This window comes from Mizuhopecten yessoensis, unplaced genomic scaffold (genome assembly GCF_002113885.1).
Source record: "Mizuhopecten yessoensis strain PY_sf001 unplaced genomic scaffold, ASM211388v2 scaffold10415, whole genome shotgun sequence".
NCBI classification, from domain to species: Eukaryota; Metazoa; Mollusca; class Bivalvia; order Pectinida; family Pectinidae; genus Mizuhopecten; species Mizuhopecten yessoensis.
The window spans coordinates 166,511-193,536 of NW_018408535.1; the positions used below are offsets into that span (position 1 = coordinate 166,511).

General features: G+C 37.7%; 1 protein-coding gene across 13 annotated transcripts in view; it reads left to right on the forward strand.

Moving 5' to 3' along the window:
* LOC110460518 (MAP kinase-activating death domain protein-like) overlaps positions 1-27,026 on the forward strand; it is a 119,694-nt gene that overhangs the window by 54,274 nt on the left and 38,394 nt on the right. For 8 of the 13 annotated variants that reach the window (XM_021513467.1, XM_021513475.1, XM_021513474.1 and 5 more), the window contains 11 exons: positions 1,297-1,374; positions 11,313-11,483; positions 14,799-14,957; positions 15,223-15,439; positions 15,822-15,932; positions 17,260-17,513; positions 17,764-17,828; positions 21,311-21,548; positions 23,887-24,013; positions 25,567-25,581; positions 26,139-26,186. In XM_021513467.1, coding sequence (XP_021369142.1) covers positions 1,297-1,374; positions 11,313-11,483; positions 14,799-14,957; positions 15,223-15,439; positions 15,822-15,932; positions 17,260-17,513; positions 17,764-17,828; positions 21,311-21,548; positions 23,887-24,013; positions 25,567-25,581; positions 26,139-26,186 — 1,483 coding nt within the window. The remainder of the gene's footprint in view (positions 1-1,296; positions 1,375-11,312; positions 11,484-14,798; positions 14,958-15,222; positions 15,440-15,821; positions 15,933-17,259; positions 17,514-17,763; positions 17,829-21,310; positions 21,549-23,886; positions 24,014-25,566; positions 25,582-26,138; positions 26,187-27,026) is intronic. The other 5 variants (XM_021513468.1, XM_021513481.1, XM_021513470.1 and 2 more) reach the window with 4 other exon arrangements.

The following is a 27,026-nucleotide window of genomic DNA, read 5'->3' on the forward strand; positions in this document are numbered from 1 at the left end:
GTATAGTTTTGGTGTATATATATTTCCTCCTGTATAGTTTTGGTGTATATATATTTCCTCCTGTATAGTTTTGGTGTATATATATTTCCTCCCGTATAGTTTTGGTGTATATATATTTCCTCCCGTATAGTTTTGGTGTATATATATTTCCTCCTGTATAGTTTTGGTGTATATATATTTCCTCCTGTATAGTTTTGGTGTATATATATTTCCTCCCGTATAGTTTTGGTGTATATATATTTCCTCCCGTATAGTTTTGGTGTATATATATTTCCTCCTGTATAGTTTTGGTGTATATATATTTCCTCCTGTATAGTTTTGGTGTATATATATTTCCTCCCGTATAGTTTTGGTGTATATATATTTCCTCCCGTATAGTTTTGGTGTATATATATTTCCTCCTGTATAGTTTTGGTGTATATATATTTCCTCCTGTATAGTTTTGGTGTATATATATTTCCTCCCGTATAGTTTTGGTGTATATATATTTCCTCCCGTATAGTTTTGGTGTATATATATTTCCTCCTGTATAGTTTTGGTGTATATATATTTCCTCCTGTATAGTTTTGGTGTATATATATTTCCTCCCGTATAGTTTTGGTGTATATATATTTCCTCCCGTATAGTTTTGGTGTATATATATTTCCTCCTGTATAGTTTTGGTGTATATATATTTCCTCCTGTATAGTTTTGGTGTATATATATTTCCTCCCGTATAGTTTTGGTGTATATATATTTCCTCCCGTATAGTTTTGGTGTATATATATTTCCTCCTGTATAGTTTTGGTGTGTATATATTTCCTCCTGTATAGTTTTGGTGTATATATATTTTTTCCCGTATAGTTTTGTTTGGTCTGAACTGGTCACTGATTTGTGAAGTTGCCTAGAATGGCTCTTCACATCGTTCCAGCCTTTTATAGCTGGTGCCAATGTGATTACTACTATACATTCTGTACCCAGTACATTAACACACAAATCTTAGATCTTTATTCAACTCACCTCTTCGATCTCCCAACAAATTGTTTGGAACAACAGAAAGTAAAAAAAGAACAGTACGTAGTGAATGAAGAAAAACACCTCCGGGGACCACTGTTTTTTAAGGGAATCCTGCAGTTAGAAAAAAAAGAAACATCTATGTCTAAATTTCTAAAATTTTAAATGCTTTGAAATACTTAATTGTTAGAAATTAAAGAAAATTTGATTCCATTATTAATTAGTTTTATTGCTCATTAGGTTTTTAAGTTTGAATAAAATGATAAAATCAATTTGTTTTGATAATTTGTGGTTTGGTTACAGATGACGATGGGGAAGCTTGAAGACATCCCACCATTTCCTGAGCCAGAGGGTACCATGCTGAAAAACCATCTCAGACAGGTGAGTACCATGCTGAAAAACCATCTCAGACAGGTGAGTACCATGCTGAAAAACCATCTCAGACAGGTGAGTACCATGCTGAAAAACCATCTCAGACAGGTGAGTACCATGCTGAAAAACCATCTCAGACAGGTGAGTACCATGCTGAAAAACCATCTCAGACAGGTGAGTACCATGCTGAAAAACCATCTCAGACAGGTGAGTACCATGCTGAAAAACCATCTCAGACAGGTGAGTACCATGCTGAAAAACCATCTCAGACAGGTGAGTACCATGCTGAAAAACCATCTCAGACAGGTGAGTACCATGCTGAAAAACCATCTCAGACAGGTGAGTACCATGCTGAAAAACCATCTCAGACAGGTGAGTACCATGCTGAAAAACCATCTCAGACAGGTGAGTACCATGCTGAAAAACCATCTCAGACAGGTGAGTACCATGCTGAAAAACCATCTCAGACAGGTGAGTACCATGCTGAAAAACCATCTCAGACAGGTGAGTACCATGCTGAAAAACCATCTCAGACAGGTGAGTACCATGCTGAAAAACCATCTCAGACAGGTGAGTACCATGCTGAAAAACCATCTCAGACAGGTGAGTACCATGCTGAAAAACCATCTCAGACAGGTGAGTACCATGCTGAAAAACCATCTCAGACAGGTGAGTACCATGCTGAAAAACCATCTCAGACAGGTGAGTACTATACTGAAAAACCATCTCAGACAGGTGAGTACCATGCTGAAAAACCATCTCAGACAGGTGAGTACCATGCTGAAAAACCATCTCAGACAGTTGAGTACCATGCTGAAAAACTATCTCAGACAGGTGAGTGTCATACTGAAAAACCATCTCAGACAGGTGAGTGTTATACTGAAAAACCATCTCAGACAGGTGAGTATCAACATTTCCAGAGCCACTAATAGCATAAAAATACAGACATGTATGACAGGATTTAATCCAAAATAAAAGCCTGTTGTCTCTGACAGTTAACGTATTTGTCAATATAAATGTCCTGTTATACATGTATAAGTGACTCAGCAGGTCTAGGTTGGAGATAGAAATTGTACATGTGATGGGTGGCAGCTGGTACATGTGTCACAGTAACACTGAGCCATCATATAGGGGCTCCTCCTCTTCATCATCATCATCATCAGCATTATATTGTACCTGTATGTATGGTCACTAGGACCATGGACAATGTATATAGCAGACACATGATGGTGTATACTCCAGTTACAGAAACATATGGCCAGCCAATGTTTGGTGTCATGTATAGAGTATTAAATAGCCTGCAGGCAGAATTTGAAAAATTCTATTAACCCTATCTTTATTTTTTCACAGTAGATATTTGAAATGTTTACTTGACCCTGTATAAGACCTGCCACCCCAGGATGTCTGCCTAGTAGAGTCGGTCACCTGCTGAACGTGTCGCCAGTGAACCTTCCATTCGTAACATTTGTTTAATGCTATATGTCCTTATAAAAAAAAAAATATATTCTGTTGTTAATTGAGGGCTGTTGATGAGGTTACATGTTAAGTAAGTGTAATAACTGTCGTTGATTGAGGGCTGTTGATAAGGTTACATGTTCAGTAAATGTAATAACTGTTGTTAATTGACGGCTGTTGATCAGGTAACATGTTAAGTAAGTGTAATAACTGTTGTTAATTGAGGGCTGTTGATAAGGTTACATGTTAAGTAAGTGTAATAACTGTTGTTAATTGAGGGCTGTTGATAAGGTTACATGTTAAGTAAGTGTAATAACTGTTGTTAATTGAGGGCTGTTGATAAGGTTACATGTTAAGTAAGTGTAATAACTGTTGTTAATTGAGGGCTGTTGATAAGGTTACATGTTAAGTAAGTGTAATAACTGTTGTTAATTGAGGGCTGTTGATAAGGTTACATGTTAAGTAAGTGTAATAACTGTTGTTAATTGAGGGCTGTTGATAAGGTTACATGTTAAGTAAGTGTAATAACTGTTGTTAATTGAGGGCTGTTGATAAGGTTACATGTTAAGTAAGTGTAATAACTGTTGTTAATTGAGGGCTGTTGATAAGGTTACATGTTAAGTAAGTGTAATAACTGTTGTTAATTGAGGGCTGTTGATAAGGTTACATGTTAAGTAAGTGTAATAACTGTTGTTAATTGAGGGCTGTTGATAAGGTTACATGTTAAGTAAGTGTAATAACTGTTGTTAATTGAGGGCTGTTGATAAGGTTACATGTTAAGTAAGTGTAATAACTGTTGTTAATTGAGGGCTGTTGATAAGGTTACATGTTAAGTAAGTGTAATAACTGTTGTTAATTGAGGGCTGTTGATAAGGTTACATGTTAAGTAAGTGTAATAACTGTTGTTAATTGAGGGCTGTTGATAAGGTTACATGTTAAGTAAGTGTAATAACTGTTGTTAATTGAGGGCTGTTGATAAGGTTACATGTTAAGTAAGTGTAATAACTGTTGTTAATTGAGGGCTGTTGATAAGGTTACATGTTAAGTAAGTGTAATAACTGTTGTTAATTGAGGGCTGTTGATAAGGTTACATGTTAAGTAAGTGTAATAACTGTTGTTAATTGAGGGCTGTTGATAAGGTTACATGTTAAGTAAGTGTAATAACTGTTGTTAATTGAGGGCTGTTGATAAGGTTACATGTTAAGTAAGTGTAATAACTGTTGTTAATTGAGGGCTGTTGATAAGGTTACATGTTAAGTAAGTGTAATAACTGTTGTTAATTGAGGGCTGTTGATAAGGTTACATGTTAAGTAAGTGTAATAACTGTTGTTAATTGAGGGCTGTTGATAAGGTTACATGTTAAGTAAGTGTAATAACTGTTGTTAATTGAGGGCTGTTGATAAGGTTACATGTTAAGTAAGTGTAATAACTGTTGTTAATTGAGGGCTGTTGATAAGGTTACATGTTAAGTAAGTGTAATAACTGTTGTTAATTGAGGGCTGTTGATAAGGTTACATGTTAAGTAAGTGTAATAACTGTTGTTAATTGAGGGCTGTTGATAAGGTTACATGTTAAGTAAGTGTAATAACTGTTGTTAATTGAGGGCTGTTGATAAGGTTACATGTTAAGTAAGTGTAATAACTGTTGTTAATTGAGGGCTGTTGATAAGGTTACATGTTAAGTAAGTGTAATAACTGTTGTTAATTGAGGGCTGTTGATAAGGTTACATGTTAAGTAAGTGTAATAACTGTTGTTAATTGAGGGCTGTTGATAAGGTTACATGTTAAGTAAGTGTAATAACTGTTGTTAATTGAGGGCTGTTGATAAGGTTACATGTTAAGTAAGTGTAATAACTGTTGTTAATTGAGGGCTGTTGATAAGGTTACATGTTAAGTAAGTGTAATAACTGTTGTTAATTGAGGGCTGTTGATAAGGTTACATGTTAAGTAAGTGTAATAACTGTTGTTAATTGAGGGCTGTTGATAAGGTTACATGTTAAGTAAGTGTAATAACTGTTGTTAATTGAGGGCTGTTGATAAGGTTACATGTTAAGTAAGTGTAATAACTGTTGTTAATTGAGGGCTGTTGATAAGGTTACATGTTAAGTAAGTGTAATAACTGTTGTTAATTGAGGGCTGTTGATAAGGTTACATGTTAAGTAAGTGTAATAACTGTTGTTAATTGAGGGCTGTTGATAAGGTTACATGTTAAGTAAGTGTAATAACTGTTGTTAATTGAGGGCTGTTGATAAGGTTACATGTTAAGTAAGTGTAATAACTGTTGTTAATTGAGGGCTGTTGATAAGGTTACATGTTAAGTAAGTGTAATAACTGTTGTTAATTGAGGGCTGTTGATAAGGTTACATGTTAAGTAAGTGTAATAACTGTTGTTAATTGAGGGCTGTTGATAAGGTTACATGTTAAGTAAGTGTAATAACTGTTGTTAATTGAGGGCTGTTGATAAGGTTACATGTTAAGTAAGTGTAATAACTGTTGTTAATTGAGGGCTGTTGATAAGGTTACATGTTAAGTAAGTGTAATAACTGTTGTTAATTGAGGGCTGTTGATAAGGTTACATGTTAAGTAAGTGTAATAACTGTTGTTAATTGAGGGCTGTTGATAAGGTTACATGTTAAGTAAGTGTAATAACTGTTGTTAATTGAGGGCTGTTGATAAGGTTACATGTTAAGTAAGTGTAATAACTGTTGTTAATTGAGGGCTGTTGATAAGGTTACATGTTAAGTAAGTGTAATAACTGTTGTTAGTTGAGGGCTGTTGATAAAGTTTTCTACCTTGTATTGTTTGTTATAGTTCCATTACCAACAAATGTACATGCCACTGTTCTGATGGTCGTTCTCAATAACGGGGAGAAGTGAGTGGGGGCATAATAAGGGAAGTCTCTATAAGTTAAATTGATAACCTTTAAGTTACCAGACAGCAGAAATTAATTAATTACACTGACGAGATGTGCCTGGTCATAGACCAACGTTAACTTGGATAACACGTTTGTGGTGATTTCTCGCTATCAATAGTTTACATTGTTTTACTTATTCTGTTTATAAAAATCGGTAGTTGGGCATTCAAGAATAAAAATGATACAGAAACGATTCAAATGATAAAAGAAATGAACAACAATTTGCAAGGGAGGTAAATTTGCACTGTTTAGTAAACAAAAATGTGTTAAAATGGAAGTTGATATATCTGGGGAAAAAAGTAATAGAAAATATTACTTGAAAATAATTATGGTATTATAAAGCTGTAAGCTTATGAATTTAGATGAAATTCAAACATTTACAAAAGTGATCAATAAAACTTGTTATTTCATATAATTGTGTTAAATCAGCTTTTTGATAAATATGAATTTTATGTGTGAAAATGAAAATATATTTCTTTATGGAAAAAATGATCTCTGTTTTTTACTGGGATTGTTATGGTAAATATCTTTGTGTAAATCACCTCTGAGTATTTGAAATACATTACATTATATCAGGTATTCAGTTCAGACAGTAGGACAATACATCACCCATCCCTGTTACATATCCAGCCCACATGTAAATAAAAGTGTGGGAACGACATGTGGTACATACTGACTTCTCCTACACTTTAACACGTATATACTGGGCCTTTTAGCTAGGGAAAGACAACTCTCTCATAACACGTTAATACTGGGCCTTTTAGCTAGGGAAAGACAACTCTCACATAACACGTTAATACTGGGCCTTTTAGCTAGGGAAAGACAACTCTCACATAACACGTTAATACTGGGCCTTTTAGCTAGGGAAAGACAACTCTCACATAACACGTTAATACTGGGCCTTTTAGCTAGGGAAAGACAACTCTCACATAACACGTTAATACTGGGCCTTTTAGCTAGGGAAAGACAACTCTCACATAACACGTTAATACTGGGCCTTTTAGCTAGGGAAAGACAACTCTCACATAACACGTTAATACTGGGCCTTTTAGCTAGGGAAAGACAACTCTCACATAACACGTTAATACTGGGCCTTTTAGCTAGGGAAAGACAACTCTCACATAACACGTTAATACTGGGCCTTTTAGCTAGGGAAAGACAACTCTCACATAACACGTTAATACTGGGCCTTTTAGCTAGGGAAAGACAACTCTCACATAACACGTTAATACTGGGCCTTTTAGCTAGGGAAAGACAACTCTCACATAACACGTTAATACTGGGCCTTTTAGCTAGGGAAAGACAACTCTCACATAACACGTTAATACTGGGCCTTTTAGCTAGGGAAAGACAACTCTCACATAACACGTTAATACTGGGCCTTTTAGCTAGGGAAAGACAACTCTCACATAACACGTTAATACTGGGCCTTTTAGCTAGGGAAAGACAACTCTCACATAACACGTTAATACTGGGCCTTTTAGCTAGGGAAAGACAACTCTCACATAACACGTTAATACTGGGCCTTTTAGCTAGGGAAAGACAACTCTCACATAACACGTTAATACTGGGCCTTTTAGCTAGGGAAAGACAACTCTCACATAACACGTTAATACTGGGCCTTTTAGCTAGGGAAAGACAACTCTCACATAACACGTTAATACTGGGCCTTTTAGCTAGGGAAAGACAACTCTCACATAACACGTTAATACTGGGCCTTTTAGCTAGGGAAAGACAACTCTCACATAACACGTTAATACTGGGCCTTTTAGCTAGGGAAAGACAACTCTCACATAACACGTTAATACTGGGCCTTTTAGCTAGGGAAAGACAACTCTCACATAACACGTTAATACTGGGCCTTTTAGCTAGGGAAAGACAACTCTCACATAACACGTTAATACTGGGCCTTTTAGCTAGGGAAAGACAACTCTCACATAACACGTTAATACTGGGCCTTTTAGCTAGGGAAAGACAACTCTCACATAACACGTTAATACTGGGCCTTTTAGCTAGGGAAAGACAACTCTCACATAACACGTTAATACTGGGCCTTTTAGCTAGGGAAAGACAACTCTCACATAACACGTTAATACTGGGCCTTTTAGCTAGGGAAAGACAACTCTCACATAACACGTTAATACTGGGCCTTTTAGCTAGGGAAAGACAACTCTCACATAACACGTTAATACTGGGCCTTTTAGCTAGGGAAAGACAACTCTCACATAACACGTTTATACTGGGCCTTTTAGCTAGGGAAAGACAACTCTCACATAACACATTAATACTTGACCTTTAATTTAGCTAGGGAAAGACAACTCTCACATAACACGTTAATACTGGGCCTTTTAGCTAGGGAAAGACAACTCTCACATAACACATTTTTACTGGGCCTTTTAGCTAGGGAAAGACAACTCTCACATAACACGTATATACTGGGCCTTTTAACTAGGGAAAGACAACTCTCAAATAACACGTTAATATTGGACCTTTTAGTTAGGGAAAGACAACTCTCACATAACACGTTAATATTGGGCCTTTTAGCTAGGTAAGGACAACTCTCACATAACAAGTTAATACTTGACCTTTTAGCTAGGGAAAGACAACTCTCACATAACATGTTAACGTTAATACTGGGCCTTTTAGCTAGGGAAAGACAACTCTTACATAACACATTAATACTTGACCTTTAATTTAGCTAGGGAAAGACAACTCTCACATAACACATAAATACTGAACCTTTAATTTAGCTAGGGAAAGACAACTCTCACAGGGGCTTCTTTTCTGAAAATGTCACCAGTTCACAATAGGACCGCGTCGTCAAACGTCATCACCTATGTAGAAAATAATGTCTTAACACAATCAAGTCATCAGTTTAGAACAGCATTTGTTAAAGTCGAAAGCATTGTGTAATCAATAATGATTGTGTAATGAAGATAGGAATGTCAGTAGCATCAGACCTTCGTAATTTATGTCATATTATTTACAACTTAGTTTAATTTACACACGATTTAAAAATCATTTACTAGGGTTAGCATTGATTTTCTCTATCAGCTAGAACACGATTGTTTGGTCTCTAAAGGGATTTAGAAACATCAATTACTCGAGGCGTATAAGGCCTTTCGAAATGTTACACAAACAGTTGATGTGGTAATGGAGATAGGACTCCAGCAGGTTAACGTATTGTGTTGGCCTGGTGACACATGTATCTAAGACTTAGTTACAATTCCCCCTGTCGCCACCCCTACCCCCCTACCCCCCTACCCCCACCCCATATACATCATATATGAGCCCAATTTCTTATTCCAGTAATAAATTTATATAAAAAAAAAATCATTTTGTCACTGATCTGGACTGGATGAATTAGGGAGAGTTTTAGAGCTGAATACCATTTTCGATGTTTAAACTTTATTTTTGACCGTGTAACATGAATTTAAGCCAAGAAAGTGGGTTTGAGCACAGAATACATGCTTGAGCACGAGAACGGTTTCATGAATACGGGCGTCATGAGGATCAGCCCTGCACATCATTCCCTTATGTAATGTGTTAGGTCTGTGTCATCTTTGACATCTGGCAGCAGTCTAATGGCAATACAGGTTAACTTATGGCAGAAGGGCTTTTACTATCTTAGCCGAGTAATCAAGATTAATCGAGGCCACTAGATACTTGGTGTTAAGGACTATAAAGTTTCCTGGGTGTTAAGGACTATAAAGTTTCCTGGGTGTTAAGGACTATAAAGTTTCCTCAGATTAAATGGCCTTGACCTACATTTAAGGTTACCACGATCAGATATGTTTAAATTTTCAAATAACATTTGTGGAACAACCAGTAGGCCTAGGCTTATGCTATTTGGCGTGCAGCATTCTGAAATGAATTCTATTAGGATTGTTTAAATAAATGACTTTAAAATTGTTGTTCATGGTCAAATGATAGAAGTTTTAAACGTTTTTCTCTGAATGATTTATAGATCTCACGATATTTGGCCTATAGCATGTTTAGGTAATTGGCTACCAAGTATTTGTTCAAATAAATGACCTTGCCCCACTTTATCATAACAGGGGTCCAATGTGTAAAACATTTAACTGATTCTTCTGAATCACCAAGACATTTGGTCTGTAGCATCATGCATGTAGGGATGAAGGGCTATCAGATTGATTTAAATGGATGATAGATAGATAGATAGATAGATAGATTTATTTGGTAAAACATTGCATCGATACATAAAAGTACATCACATGGGCAATACAATACATGTTTTACCGGGATAACACAGTAAAGTCACACTCTTATTTCCACTGTGGTCCCTAACACATAACATAAATACGATCATTTTACAAATACGATTACAAGTCAATACATACATATGTTTATCACAGGGTAATAATTATTGAGCACAAAATTAACATCACCACCCTATGTTCTGTGTCACATATGGTGGTATTCATATAAGTACAAAACACTAACGGTCTCTGTTGCATAAAACGCATTATGTGTTACACATAACTAGTCATAAAATATCAAGAACTCTGCTGTAAAAATGTTTTCACTCTCTTCTTTAAATTTATTTTGTTTGCTATAGACTGTATATCAGAAGGTAAAAACGTTCCAAATCTGAATCCCGTTGTAAAAGAAAGTCTTTGACATCTGACCTTTTACACATGGCAGTGTAAAGTTTAAAGATGATTTTCTAGTTGCGTATCCATGGCGTTCATTAACCTTCGTAATTTTTTCTGTAATATAACTTGGACAAGTTTCGTGAAATACATTGAACATTGGTTTAAGCCCAATTGCTTTGCTCGGTTTTCAACATTCAAAAGATTCAGATTTGTTAAGACTTTACCATCTATTCTCGTCCTTGGCCCAAAATCACAAGTTAAACAAATGTACACATCTGTTCTGTGCTACTTGCAACTGTTTTTTTAACCTTTGATTTAAACCATAATACCAGGCTGAGCAGCAGTAGTCAAAATTACATTAAGCACTAGATAATTACAAAGCGTCTTTCTTATGTCCAGAGGAAGATTTTTACATTGTCTGTACAAAAAATGTAGACGAGAATTTACTTTCTTTATTATGTTCTCAGCAATGAAGTCAATGATATTGACATTCTTTCAAGTCCTGATGTCCTACAGTTTTCAGACAACTTCTTTTGAATGACCAATATCGAGGTCTCGTGTAATACTATGTAACCTTTAGCGATGTTATCAAGATTATTATTTGTCCATCCAACTATTACATCCATCATCTACCCACATGTTTCTCTGGTGACCTTCGAAGTTGGTAATTCATTTAACCAAACTTGATATAAAGCATCCTTTGGACTAGGGAATTAACTATTAGGTAAAGGAAGGATGTCGTCTCTATGGATACTGAGAGCCCAAAATTGGCAAATATTTCCAGCATTATTTTTCATGAAATTAATTGATTACAATGTTTAAGTATTATGTCCAGGTGAGTGATACAAGACATCTAAGCCTCTTGTTGAGTGTTATTTCTTTACAGTTTAATTCTAGAACTGTTCTTAATTTGGTGTTGGTTTCTTTGTATGATATGCTGATATGTTTCCTTTACTTTTTCAGGCACTGGCAAGTATGAGTATGACGCCCCAGCCAATCAAAAACTTGGATGCCCTCGCTCAGAACCCAGACACCATGAAGAGGCGAGAAAGTTTCTCATCGCAGACAGGATTCAATCCACTGATATATGGAAACGATGTTGATTCTGTTGATGTGGCGACACGCGTGGCAATGGTAGGTAGCCTAACACACACCTTGTCCTGAATCTGTTGGAGTGGTGACACGCGTGGCAATGGTAGGTAGCCTAACACACACCTTGTCCTGGTTCAGTTGATGTTATTCTGTGTAAATAGTTTTGGGAAGGAACCAGTCTGACAGAAATCGGGATTTATTTTTGTTATAATTGCTTTAAAATTGTTTTGGGGATTTGTTTTATTTCATCACATATTTGTGTAACAATTACTGAAGATAATTAACAGCATATTTTATGTTCTATCAAAAAAATGATTTTGTTACCTTATAAGTGGCTTAGCATCAAACTTGCCTGGAAAGGAATTAGTTGTTTATTTGTCACATTCCCCAATAAAGGTATAGTTTACTCCAGGAGGACAGTAACCTGAGCTGATGAGTATTCTAGTAATAGCTGTAGGTCGATACACGGGCACTGTAAGATGTGTGGGTGGGCTGTAAGATATGGGTGCTGCTATAGATATATAAAGGGATAATGTAGCAAGCTTAGAATATTATAGAATGAGGCCAGTGAACTCAGTAATATCATTTTTGTTTCCAAAATTGTAATATAATTATGTAAACTGTAAACGTTGATATCTTTGTCAGCTTTGTACATATATTTCTGACTTATTTTGTATAGGTGGCTGACTTAACCGTTTTAATAAACAATTTAGGTCAAGAATAAACAATGTAGATCAACAGTTTTGGCTAAGGAAATAATTGAATATTGTGAATAAGAATATTGAGATTTAAGTGTAAAATGAATTACTTGCTGGTGAATTAATTCAATTTGTTGACACCTTAGCTTAGGGCAAGAATCAATAATACGGGCAAAACGAGGTCAGTGGATGTGAACTGGCACTCGGCATAGCAAGGGAAGATATTGATTGGAACAGCTATATATCAAATTGATACGCCTGCAGTGTATGTCTTCTCTAAACAAATCGGCCATATAGATATAACATTGTACATTGAAAACAAATTGAATGGAGGCTGCCTGTGTGAAATGTAGTGTCACAGACGGGACCAATCAAAAATCTCCTTTGATACACAAACAAACAGGTAGGACCAATCAAAAACCTCCTTTGATACATTCAAACAAGCAGGTGGACCAATCAAAAACCTCCTTTGATACATTCAAACAAGCAGGTAGGACCAATCAAAACATTTTGATCCAAAACACAGATGTGACCTGCAGTAAAAGACCTTCTGATATACCTATTCAAAGCAAGCTGGTCCTATCACAAACCACTTTCTTCACCCTAACAAACAGGAAGGACCAATCAAAAACCAGATACACACTCAAATACACAGACAAAAGCAATAAAAAATCCCCGCACATACAACACAAACATACAACACAAACAGGCAGCAAAAATGAAGTCAGATGGGTTTCCAAATGAAATAGTATAATGTATGACTTTTGATCATTTGTTGTTTTGACATGATGATCTACAAGGGAGTAAGAAAATACCATTATCAGTATAAAGGCCTTTCCAGCATACATAATTGTGTTTTATTGGATCACAAAGCAACTTGACTACCACAAACCTGGAAAAATAGGATTGTGTATCAGGAATGCAGAGTGGTGGTAAAATCATTTAGGAAGCATTAGACATGAGAATAAGCCAAACTTGGAATTTCTTAAAGGTTAACACATCCATTATCACCTACAGAATACTGACGTTGTACCGTCTCAGAATGGTAGGCAGAAGGTTGATGTGGTGTTCGTGATTTTCTAACATTTTATTGTTAATATTTGTTAATTATATCTTGGAGACTCCTTTTCCTCTTGTCTCAGTATACAGGTTAAGATTTATGGACTCCCATTGTGCACTCCATTGGCTGTTATACTTAACAAGATCATATAGATTCCTCACAAGGCATGCTGGGCAAAGTATTTTGCAAGTTTATGGTAATTTATATTAAATACATAATTATTGAAGCATTAACAGTTTACTTGATTCTGATCGTTAACTGGTTTCCATCTAATAACTGCCCTTAAAGATTTCAAACAAACTTATAGTTACAAGTCTCAAGCTAAGTTTGACCACCATGCATATTTACACATAATAAATGAGGCCACTTGATTCTCATTGGTTAATTGATTTCTGTGATATAACTGCCCTTCAACTTCAAAAAGCTAGATGTTTTTCAACCACATTTAGTAATGCAGTTGCATACTAAGTTAGCAAGTATATACAGATTGGCAATACAAGTCTTATACCAAGTATATACAGATTGGCAATATAAGTCTTATACCAAGTATATACAGATTGGCAATACAAGTCTTATACCAAGTATATACAGATTGGCAATATAAGTCTTATACCAAGTATATACAGATTGGCAATACAAGTCTTATACCAAGTATATACAGATTGGCAATATAAGTCTTATACCAAGTATATACAGATTGGCAATACAAGTCTTATACCAAGTATATACAGATTGGCAATACAAGTCTTATACCAAGTATATATACAGATTGGCAATACAAGTCTAACACCAAGTATATATACAGATTGGCAATACAAGTCTAACACCAAGTATTTACAGATTGGCAATACAAGTCTTACACCAAGTATATACAGATTGGCAATACAAGTCTAACACCAAGTATATACAGATTGGCAATACAAGTCTTACACCAAGTATATACAGATTGGCAATACAAGTCTAACACCAAGTATTTACAGATTGGCAATACAAGTCTTACACCAAGTATATACAGATTGGCAATACAAGTCTAACACCAAGTATTTACAGATTGGCAATACAAGTCTTACACCAAGTATATACAGATTGGCAATACAAGTCTAACACCAAGTATTTACAGATTGGCAATACAAGTCTTACACCAAGTATATACAGATTGGCAATACAAGTCTAACACCAAGTATATACAGATTGGCAATACAAGTCTTACACCAAGTATATACAGATTGGCAACACAAGTCTAACACCAAGTATATACAGATTGGCAATACAAGTCTAACACCAAGTATATACAGATTGGCAATACACGTCTTACACCAAGTATATACAGATTGGCAACACAAGTCTTACACCAAGTATTTACAGATTGGCAATACAAGTCTTACACCAAGTATTTGCAGATTGGCAATACAAGTCTAACACCAAGTAAATACAGATTGGCAACACAAGTCGTACAACTGGTATATACAGATTGGTAGTATATACAGATACAAGTATATATTAACAAACTTAAACAACCGACTACAGCTGCATCTTTGTTCTGATAGCAGGGGATGTCGAATCTGTCGCTCTATCAATCAATTATTTTGTTGTTTTCAGATCAGGTTCTTCAATTCCGCAAATACGCTGGGCAATTTCACAGAGCACACAAGAACGCTGAGACTTTACCCTCGACCAGTGGTGGCCTTTCAGATGTACAGCTTCCTTAAGTCTCGACCGGCAAGAACCCACTTCACCGCTAGGCTAGCACGATCACAGGTAATGCTGAAAATGTGACTTTTACCCCACAACATCATGCAAGTTTTACAGCTAATTAACTACTGTGCGTATTATAGAGTTTTATTTTATACTTTCTCACATATCTGAGACCCAAGTTAATATTCATGTTGTAAAATAAGGTAAATTTATTCTACAGTTATGAATGATTCTCAGCGTTACTGTTCATTGTTTGTCTATCAATAAAACGAATGATTGGAATCAATCACTTTCAGTTTTTAATCATTGATAAACACTTTATCACCAGGCTGTTGAGTACTATGCAGAATGGTCACTATGTCCAAAGAATGTGGTATTCCTACGTGTACAGACATCAGTATTTGACCCCCTCCTGATTGGGGACAAGCCCAAATGGTACGCCCACCAGCTTCAGAGCCTGGAGTTCAAAGTGTATGATGACAACTCATCACTTGCTGCAGCAGTCACTTCCTCCATGGATCTCATTAGTGACGACAACCCTACAGGTGGGTCTGTTTTCTAGAGTTCTCTGCTGGTGGACTACCAGTCCAAGTGGCCTTGAAGCTAGAGTTTGTTCTGGCAGGGTTTCAATGAAAAAATAATGTTTAATTACAGATTATCTGTTGTAGCCAACACTTGTGAGTTGTAGTGTTATAAAGAGTCTGTAGGTACTTTTCCCTTTTCATGGAGTAGTAAGAGGACAGAATGATGAAGCAGAATGGTAACTTTGGCTTTCTGCTATGACAAACTACATACTTACAAGGTGCTTTCTTACTTCTTAGTGATGACAGCCCTACAGGTAATTATGTTTTGTAGGTTTCCTCCACATTATAAGTGTCAACTATAACTTGTGTGTTATACATTGGAGACATGACTAATGTGTTGTAGATGAGAGTGGCAGTGACAGCGATGGAGCGGAGAGTACCAGTTCGTCCTACTCCTCACTCAGTGATTTCGTCACAGATATGGTCAACAGTGAGATTGATGGAGACACCCTCTGTATGTACCCCTCACTTATATAGTCAATTGTATTAAAGGGAGGAAACTCTGGTCACAGATATGGTCAACAATGAGATTGATGGAGACACCCCCTGTATGTACCCTCACTTCTATAGTCAAATGTATTAAAGGGAGGTAACTCTGGTCACATATATGGTCAACAGTGAGATTGATGGAGACCCCCCCTGTATTTACCCCTCACTTCTATAGTCAATTGCATTAAAGGGAGGTAACTCTGGTCACAGATATGGCCAACAGTGAAACTGAACGAGACACCCCCCGTATGTACCCCTCACTCCTATAGTCAATTGTATTAAAGGGAGGGAACTCTGGTCACAGATATGGTCAACAATGAGATTGATGGAGACACCCCCTGAATGTACCCTCACTTCTATAGTCAAATGTATTAAAGGGAGGTAACTCTGGTCACAGATATGGTCAACAGTGAAACTGAACGAGACACCCCCTGTATGTACCCCTCACTTCTATAGTCAATTGTATTAAAGGGAGGTAAATCTGGTCACAGATATGGTCAACAGTGAGATTGATGGAGACACCCTCTGTATGTACCCCTCACTTATATAGTCAATTGTATTAAAGGGAGGTAACTCTGGAGCTCTAAATGCTTTTCTTAATTCATTACATATGTATGTGCCAGTTGTATAATTGGTGTACAGTTGACAACAAACAACAGAAAGCTTACATAACATTGTTGTTTTGACAAATGATTATAACATACTTACAATTTCTGTAAAACTTTTCATTGTTCCCTGAAAAACTAATTCATTTAACAGAAAATTATAACAAACAACATCACACAATGCATGTGATACATCAGTGCGAAATGTCAGGATATATTTCGAAGTTATCCTTCTTACCTTTCATTGAAAAACATCTCTTAAGGCCTAGGCAAAAAGGAGATCTTTTCAAGCTATGCGACACAAAAGTTTTGTCTCAAACCAGTGTGTGTTACTTGGTTTTGTATCACAGGAACTGAAAAATGTATATATCATTGAAGTAGGATTATTTGAAATGAATTTTGGAGGCACGGTAGTCTAGTGGTAGGACGCTGGGCTCGTGACCAAAGGGGTTGTGGGTTCGAGACACGACACGGCACTGTGTTGTAACCTTGAGCAAGAATAAGAACCTCAAATTATTATCATCTCAAAAGTTGGTTACGTTTCATGTACCATTATGAAATACAATAAAACTTGTTTCATGAAAAACAAACAGGGACTTCTTTGTTATCCTATTTACTGTATTTTGAAACAAAACTACTTAGTTAAACTATATCAAACATTTAGATGAGATTCTGCTTTGTTTCCAGGTTTTGTACCGGAGAATCAGGTTTTGTCAGTGGACGAGTCCAAGGTTTACACACCACCAAACAAACTCCATCTGCCGGACACCCCGGTCACCACCAGTGATTCCGCATTCTCCATGCAGGAAAGTGACCTGAGCAGCTCCGAGTCGTCCAGTCCCACGTACAGCAGGGAGGTTCCAGGCTCCGAGAGGCTCTCTCATGTACTCGATAATGGGGTCAGTCACGTGTCAGAACCGGTCCCTCAGGTCGATAACAAGGTCAGTCGGGGCCAGTCAAGGTCAAGATGACTAAAATATTGCCAATTGACCAGAGGAATTGTCTGTACCTGTACAAGTTTATTTATGATCAAGATTTGAAATGACATATTTTTTAATCAAAGTGTAACTGGCAAAGTTTTATCTTATTGGAGATCTACATGTAGATCATTGTATACATTAAATTTCAATTGATAACATGTAACATTAAATTTCAATTGATAACATGTAACATTAAATTTATTGTTTACAGGTTGCTCAAGATTTCTTTAAGTATGATTCAGGGAATGTAACCCCTACAAGTAGATGTGTGGTCGGGTAAGTTATTTTCCATCTTATTGGAGATGCTGTTTGTGATCAAAGGATGCCTATCATGCTAATATAAATAGTATTTAGCTCACCTGGCATGAAGTACCTGTCAGTTTATGGTATGGTGCATGGCCAACAACTTTCTCTTTTAAACATTTTTTACTTAAGAACCATAGAGAACCACAGCCGGAGAACCATAGAGTGAAGGGTGTAAGCCTGGTGCATAGAGTGGCAGAAGAATCAGAGTGTAGGGTGTAAGCCTGGTGGATAGAGTGGCCGGAGAACCACAGAGTGTAGGGTGTAAGCCTGGTGGATAGAGTGGCTGGAGAACCATAGAGTGTAGGGGGTAAGCCAGGTGAATAGAGGGGCAGAAGAACCATAGAGTGTAGAATGTAAGCCTGGGGGATAGAGTGGCAGAAGAACCATAGAGTGTAGGGTGTAACCCTGGTGGATAGAGTGGCCGGAGAACCATAGAGGGTAGGGTGTAAGCCAGGTGAATAGAGTGGCAGAAGAACCATAGAGGGTAGGGTGTAAGCCTGGTGGATAGAGTGGCTGGAGAACCATAGAGTGTGGGGTGTAAGCCTGGTGGATAGAGTGGCTGGAGAACCATAGAGGGTAGGGGGTAAGCCAGGTGAATAGAGGGGCAGAAGAACCATAGAGTGTAGAATGTAAGCCTGGGGGATAGAGTGGCAGAAGAACCATAGAGTGTAGGGTGTAAGCCTGTAGAATAGAGTGGCGGAAGAACCATAGAGTGTAGGGTGTAAGCCTGTAGGATAGAGTGGCAGAAGAACCACAGAGTGTAGGGTGTAAGCCTGGTGGATAGAGTGGATAGAGTGGCAGAAGAACCATAGAGTGTGGGGTGTAAGCCTTGTGGATAGAGTGGCTGGAGAACCACAGAGTGTAGGGTGTAAGCCTGGTGGATGGAGTGGCAGAAGAACCATAGAGTGTAGGGTGTAAGCCTGTTGGGTAGAGTGGCAGAAGAACCATAGAGTGTGGGGTGTAAGCCTGGTGGATAGAGTGGCTGGAGAACCTTAGAGTGTAGGGTGTAATCCTGGTGGATGGAGTGGCAGAAGAACTATAGAGTGTAGGGTGTAAGCCTGGTGGATAGAGTGGCTGGAGAACCATAGAGTGTGGGGTGTAAGCCTGGTGGATAGAGTGGCTGGGGAACCACAGAGGGTAGGGGGTAAGCCTGGTGGATGGAGTGGCAGAAGAACCATAGAGTGTAGAATGTAAGCCTGGTGGATAGAGTGGCAGAAGAACCATAGAGTGTAGGGTGTAATTCTGGTGGATAGAGTGACAGAAGAACCATTGAGTGTAGGGTGTAAGCCTGGTGGATAGAGTGGCAGAAGAACCATAGAGTGTGGGGTGTAAGCCTGTAGGATAGAGTGGCAGAAGAATCATAGAGTGTAGGGTGTAAGCCTGGTGGATAGAGTGGCTGGAGAACCTTAGAGTGTAGGGTGTAATCCTGGTGGATGGAGTGGCAGAAGAACTATAGAGTGTAGGGTGTAAGCCTGGTGGATAATGTGGCAGAGGAACCATAGAGTGTAGGGCGTAAGCCTGGGGGATAGAGTGGCAGAGGAACCATAGAGTATAGGGCGTAAGTCTGGTGGATAGAGTGCCAGAAGAACCATAGAGTGTAGGATGTAAGCCTGGTGAATAGAGTGGCAGAGCTGGTGGATGGAGTGGCAGAAGAACCATAGAGTGTAGGGTGGAAGCCTGGGGGATAGAGTGGCAGAGGAACCATAGAGTATAGGGCGTAAGTCTGGTGGATAGAGTGCCAGAAGAACCATAGAGTGTAGGATTTAAGCCTGGTGAATAGAGTGGCATAGGAACCATAGAATGTAGGGTGTAAGCCTGGTGGATAGAGAGGCAGAGGAACCATAGAGTGTAGGGTGTAAGCCTGGGGAATAGAGTGGCAGAGGAACCATAGAGAGTAGGGTGTAAGCCTGGTGGATAGAGTGGCTGGAGAACCATAGAGTGTAGGGTGTAAGCCTGGTGGATAATGTGGCAGAGGAACCATAGAGTGTAGGGCGTAAGCCTGGTGAATAGAGTGGCAGAGGAACCATAGAGAGTAGGGTGTAAGCCTGGTGGATAGAGTGGCTGGAGAACCATAGAGTGTCGGGGGTAAGCCCGGGGAATAGAGTGGCAGAAGAACCATAGAGTGTAGGGTTAAAGCCGTAGGATAGAGTGGCAGAAGAACCATAAAGTGTAGGGTGTAAGCCTGGTGGATAATGTGGCAGAGGAACCATAGAGTGTAGGGCGTAAGCCTGGTGAATAGAGTGGCAGAGCTGGTGGATGGAGTGGCAGAAGAACCATAGAGTGTAGGATTTAAGCCTGGTTAATAGAGTGGCAGAGGAACCATAGAATGTAGGGTGTAAGCCTGGGGGGTAATCCTGGTGGATGGAGTGGCAGAAGAACTATAGAGTGTAGGGTGTAAGCCTGGTGGGTAGAGTGGCAGAAGAACCATAGAGTGTAGGGTTTAATTCTGGTGGATAGAGTGACAGAAGAACCATTGAGTGTAGGGTGTAAGCCTGGTGGATAATGTGGCAGAGGAACCATAGAGTGTAGGGTGGAAGCCTGGGGGATAGAGTGGCAGAGGAACCATAGAGTGTAGCGTGTAAGCCTGGTGGATAATGTGGCAGAGGAACCATAGAGTGTAGGGCGTAAGCCTGCCATAGAGTGTAGGGTGTAATTCTGGTGCATAGAGTGACAGAAGAACCATTGAGTGTAGGGTGTAAGCCTGGTGGATAGAGAGGCAGAGGAACCATAGAGTGTAGGGTGTAAGCCTGTAGAATAGAGTGGCGGAAGAACCATAGAGGGTAGGGTGTAAGCCTGGTGGATGGAGTGGCAGAAGAACCATAGAGTGTAGGGTGTAATTCTGTTGGATAGAGTGACAGAAGAACCATTGAGTGTAGGGGGTAAGCCTGGTGGGTAGAGTGGCAGAAGAACCATAGAGTGTAGGGTGGAAGCCTGGTGAATAGAGTGGCAGAGGAACCATAGAGAGTAGGGTGTAAGCCTGGGGGATAGAGTGGCAGGGGAACCATAGAGTGTAGGGCGTAAGTCTGGTGGATAGAGTGGCAGAGGAACCATAGAGAGTAGGGTGTAAGCCTGGTGGATAGAGTGGCTGGAGAACCATAGAGTGTCGGGGGTAAGCCCGGGGAATAGAGTGGCAGAAGAACCATAGAGGGTAGAATGTAAGCCTGGTGGATAGAGTGGCAGAAGAAACATAGAGTGTGGGGTGTAAGCCTGTAGTATAGAGTGGCAGAAGAATCATAGAGTGTAGGGGGTAAGCCTGGGGGATAGAGTGGCAGAAGAACCATAGAGGGTAGAATGGAAGCCTGGTGGATAGAGTGGCAGAAGAATCAGAGTGTAGGGTGTAAGCCTGGTGGATGGAGTGGCAGTGTGTATTCACTATGTATTTACAAATACAAACAGTGTGTATTCTCTATGTATTTATAGATACTAACTGTGTATTCTCTTTGTATTTATAGTCGTTCAGACAGTGTTGGATCAGCCAACAGTACACCAGAGTTACCAAAGCGACCATCGCTTCAACCTCTATCTCGCAGCATCAACTCTGCATTTGAAGCATATGAGAAAGCATCATTGATGGACAAGAACAACCTACCACTAGGTGTGGAGGGTAAGGGGGCACCCAACGGAGGATCTCAGCCTCGCCCTCCCAATGTCCAGGGGCTGCAGACACGGCATGTTAGTCCCGGCTTCAAGGTACAGCAGCTAGTTACCGATTCAGTACATAACACAGAGAAATGGTGTCTGTAAAGAATGGACTGGACATTCTAAAGGTTCATTCCTCAATGAAATGAGTACAATTACCTGAAGATTTAGATTCGCTTAAAGGGATATCACGTGAAGAGCCATTTTGTTTATGAATGTATGTGTTGTATGCACTTCCACTTATGTTACCTTGCTATCCCAATAGTCATAGTCCGTTCCAAATGTCCAGTTTGACCACTTGAATTGTTCGGGAAAACCCTGTTGAGAATAGCGCCTGGCGGTTTTGAAACGAGGCAGTAAACACAGGTGATCTGAACGAGAAACAAAGGGGCCCCCAGAGAGGGGCTGTCAGGCAACTGCAACTTCTTACCGCACTATATATGAAACCAAGTAATATGATTTCTAAGTCCATGCTGAAACTTATTGATTCAGTAATTATTTATCATCAGAAGTTAATTGCATACGTGCAAATATCCAGAATTTAAATGAAGAAATATTTGTTGGCAACTCGGTATTATTTATAGACACCAGGATATATCTATTACAGGAATGTGACCGGTACAAATGGAACGGGGCTAAGCACCTTCCCTCAGCCAATGGACAAACCTTTCTGTAAAAAGGAATATTCACGAGATGAATATCCCTTTTCAATTACTTTTATAAAGTGTATATGCATTGACAAGTATAAAAAAGAGAAAAGTTTGTGATTTTTTTTAAAAATTACATTGTACAACTCTGTCTTTGGCCACTTTTTTTCTGGACCATGCATTATATAATATTCATGTTACCCTCTTTCCCACTTTCACTGTCTTCATACGCTAACATTTAGTAAGTCGTATTAGCCATCACACACAATTAACTGTAGGGCAACACCACTACGTGTACATGTAGAATATGTGTCAGATATGGAACGTGTTGAGATACTTGATAATTTTATGTTTTCAATACTTTACAGAGATTAAAGCATACTTGTAAATGGAACCTTTTTTATGTTGATACAACTTTTCTTTCATCAGTTATTTTTGTTAGAAACAGAAGCCGTGGATATCATCAGCACGCATCATTTTTACAACGTAAACAAATGCCTTTACCCGTTTTCAATGCGTATTCCGATTCTATACGAAGTCGAAAATTAATTATTTATAGAGAAAACGTTGTTGCATGATCATACATTCTAAGTCAACATCATGTGAAAACATGAACTGTTGAAACATAACGATTTAAAAATATTTTTGTTATGCAATCCTTTTTACTTTAAGTAGAACTATAGGTTCTCCTTCCTCAGTTATTCATCCTGAACCGTCATTTTGACATATTCAAATCTTGCATGTAAATAAAAAAAATCGTTTACTTCAGCAATATAATTAAATCATATCATTTTACTGAATCTAAATTATGTAAATCTAATAGCGCACGTATCTCATTTGACCCCAAGTACTGACAGAGGAGAGAACGGAATATTCTGTGGCTATCACAACAGGCCTCATAGCAAAATCAAACTAACCAGTCATTTATCCCTTCCTTTCGCATAAACTACTGTTTATAGAAACACAAAGTAAACTCTCTCCGATACATGCCAATTAACATAACAAAAAAAGTTTATCTTTGTTCCAACTCAGACAAAGATACTAGCGAGGTAATAGATTTAGATATTTATTCATGACATTAACAGCATTTCTGTCGATTCCTTTTCAGCTTAACCGGCTATCCAAAAGAATACATGCAACGTACTAACTGCTAGGACAATTATTTTCTCTTTTGAATACTTCCCGCCTGCAATAATGATTCCGTAACGTAATCTTTGCGCTATCTTTTGACCATTTGGCAACTTTTCGCTTCGTAGCTGACGCGGTAACAGTTTCCTAACACGGCTAGACATTTTGTTTACAATGAATGTTCGAAGAACAGGGAGCTATATTTTTTAAAGACGATAAATGTTTAAGCAGGCGAGAATTGGGTGGTGTTGATACCATCTCTGGTTAAGGTACTATATACGTTGTACATATATATACAATGTACAAATATAATTATTTTGAAAACATAATTTATTTGTATACATTATACATCATGGTTGTAAATAGTGTCACACAGACCCATGGTAGTTACTTCTTACACAACTTGGAAATGTTTGAGAGAAGATGTAGAGTCTGCTCAACAAAATCAAAGTGAATAACAACTACATGTTATCCCTCGACTGTACCTCAGAGTTTTACAGGTTCTTGCTTCACATCCTGCATTAACAGGGCACCTGCCTGATGTACATTTTGTTTCTTTGTTCCCATTGAAGATAATCCTAGACAGGTTTACACCTTATAATTATCCTCCACAGACAATACCTACAGACAAGGACAACCAATCAGATCGCGCCTCAACACCTTCCTCTCTCATCTCAACCATCAGTAACGAGCTCAACGACATGGCACAGTCTGCCTCCAACACTATGTCCGAACTCTTTGGTAAGTGAAAACACAGAAGTTTAACCTAACTAGTACACAGCTTACCTTAATAAACAGCCCTAACATTCATCTGTTTTTACAGTAAGATAAATATATCTACATAATAAAAAACAGTTGATTTCCTTAAGGAAAAGTCCCAACATATTTCAGCCTGCTGGCCCTCATCAAGGCCGAAGTCAATGATAGGCATATCCATCTTGCTTCTTCGGACGTAGAGAAAAAACAACTGCTGAAGGAGCAAGGTGGACTTAACCTGAATCTATCGTTGACTTTCACCCTTGAGGAAGGCCAGGAGGACAAACTTNTGCTGTAGCTGTGTGTGTATTAACTTATATAAGTTGATTTGCTGTAGCTGTGTGTGTATTAACTTATATAAGTTGATTTGCTGTAGCTGTGTGTGTATTAACTTATATAAGTTGATTTGCTGTAGCTGTGTGTGTATTAACTTATATAAGTTGATTTGCTGTAGCTGTGTGTGTATTAACTTATATAAGTTGATTTGCTGTAGCTGTGTGTGTATTAACTTATATAAGTTGATTTGCTGTAGCTGTGTGTGTATTAACTTATATAAGTTGATTTGCTGTAGCTGTGTGTGTATTAACTTATATAAGTTGATTTGCTGTAGCTGTGTGTGTATTAACTTATATAAGTTGATTTGCTGTAGCTGTGTGTGTATTAACTTATATAAGTTGATTTGCTGTAGCTGTGTGTGTATTAACTTATATAAGTTGATTTGCTGTAGCTGTGTGTGTATTAACTTATATAAGTTGATTTGCTGTAGCTGTGTGTGTATTAACTTATATAAGTTGATTTGCTGTAGCTGTGTGTGTATTAACTTATATAAGTTGATTTGCTGTAGCTGTGTGTGTATTAACTTATATAAGTTGATTTGCTGTAGCTGTGTGTGTATTAACTTATATAAGTTGATTTGCTGTAGCTGTGTGTGTATTAACTTATATAAGTTGATTTGCTGTAGCTGTGTGTGTATTAACTTATATAAGTTGATTTGCTGTAGCTGTGTGTGTATTAACTTATATAAGTTGATTTGCTGTAGCTGTGTGTGTATTAACTTATATAAGTTGATTTGCTGTAGCTGTGTGTGTATTAACTTATATAAGTTGATTTGCTGTAGCTGTGTGTGTATTAACTTATATAAGTTGATTTGCTGTAGCTGTGTGTGTATTAACTTATATAAGTTGATTTGCTGTAGCTGTGTGTGTATTAACTTATATAAGTTGATTTGCTGTAGCTGTGTGTGTATTAACTTATATAAGTTGATTTGCTGTAGCTGTGTGTGTATTAACTTATATAAGTTGATTTGCTGTAGCTGTGTGTGTATTAACTTATATAAGTTGATTTGCTGTAGCTGTGTGTGTATTAACTTATATAAGTTGATTTGCTGTAGCTGTGTGTGTATTAACTTATATAAGTGTTGTCAGTGTTTGTCACGTTCATCCCATGCCTTTATAGGCTGAATTTGAGTTAACAATATATTATATAACATTTTTGTAAACTTTGCAATGTGGCTTTATATTGATTTATATTGATTACAGAATCAGATCAAGAAGGTAACTGATAGGTGACAATAATGACAAAATAAACGACAAAAAGGTATCGCACAATTAATGCTTAATACCTCAGACCTAGAGTATAGTACGTAATAGGTCATAAACTCATCTTAACGAACTAATCATCTTAACAAACTGTTCTGCATGGGGAACATGCTACGGAAGGGGCAATGGCTTGTAAAATATACTCGGACATGAATTAAATGTTTATCATATTTGTAATCAGCCATACTTTGTGACCAATAGCTAACTGCTTGCTGAGGGAAAGTTACTGAGAATGTTGCTAGATTTGCACGCCTTGTTAGTGTTATATATGGAGCACTTCTAAGCATTAAAACTTTGTGGTTAATGTAGCATACATTGTAAAACAATGTAAGGATTTGTATAGAATTTGACAGCACTGATGCTGATTATCTTCAAGTTGTCCTTACATGATAAAATTGTGCCGTAAATCAATTCATTTATGCTGATGGAATGATGAGATTTTGCCATATATATACGTATATATATAGGGTAGGATGGTATAAATGTTAAAGTCATGTTTTACCTGTTGCTAGCGTCGGATTCTGATGATGACAGAGAAATAGAACAGCGATCAGACCCGGGTACATATTATACCACATCTAGGGTTCATGGCATCAGTTTACTCGGGGAAGATCTTAAATATATTCATATTTTTAAACCATTTTTTCCCAATTTACCAAATTCCTGTGATGGTGCTGCTGATATATAGGACTGGTGTGCTTGTATGTAGACGATACAGCTGGGCTCCGCTGTCAACTGCCTGATCCTGATTCTTTTAACTAATACCAAATTAAAATAAAAGTTAAATCGTAACTGATGACTGAAGTGAATCAGGCTGTGGACAACAGGGCCCTGTTGGTAGGAATAGACTGTTGATCAGACATTTTACTCTTATATCTGTAACCCTAGTATAGGTTTATGTTATCATGTGATCTTGGGTAGATATACTTAGTATACATTTTATAGTTTTCCAATAGATAATACATACCTATACTTAGTATAAATGTTATAGTTTTCCAACAGATAATACATACCTATACTTAGTATAAATGTTATAGTTTTCCAATAGATAATACATACCTATACTTAGTATAAATGTTACAGTTTTCCAACAGATAATACATACCTATACTTAGTATAAATGTTGTAGTTTTCCATTAGATAATACATACCTATACTTAGTATAAATGTTATAGTTTTCCAATAGATAATACATAGCTATACTAAGTATAAATTTGTGTCTGTTGGTTGACATACTAGATGTGCGGAGCATGTATCGGCTTATGCATGTCCTTTTAATTTTAAATATTGTTATGGAAGAAAGGGTGCCGCCCCCCCTTTTTAAAGTTTTTTAAGATATAACTGTTGATGGCATGCTCTATCTAATCGCTTGTATTAAATGTTTGAGCATGATCATCAGA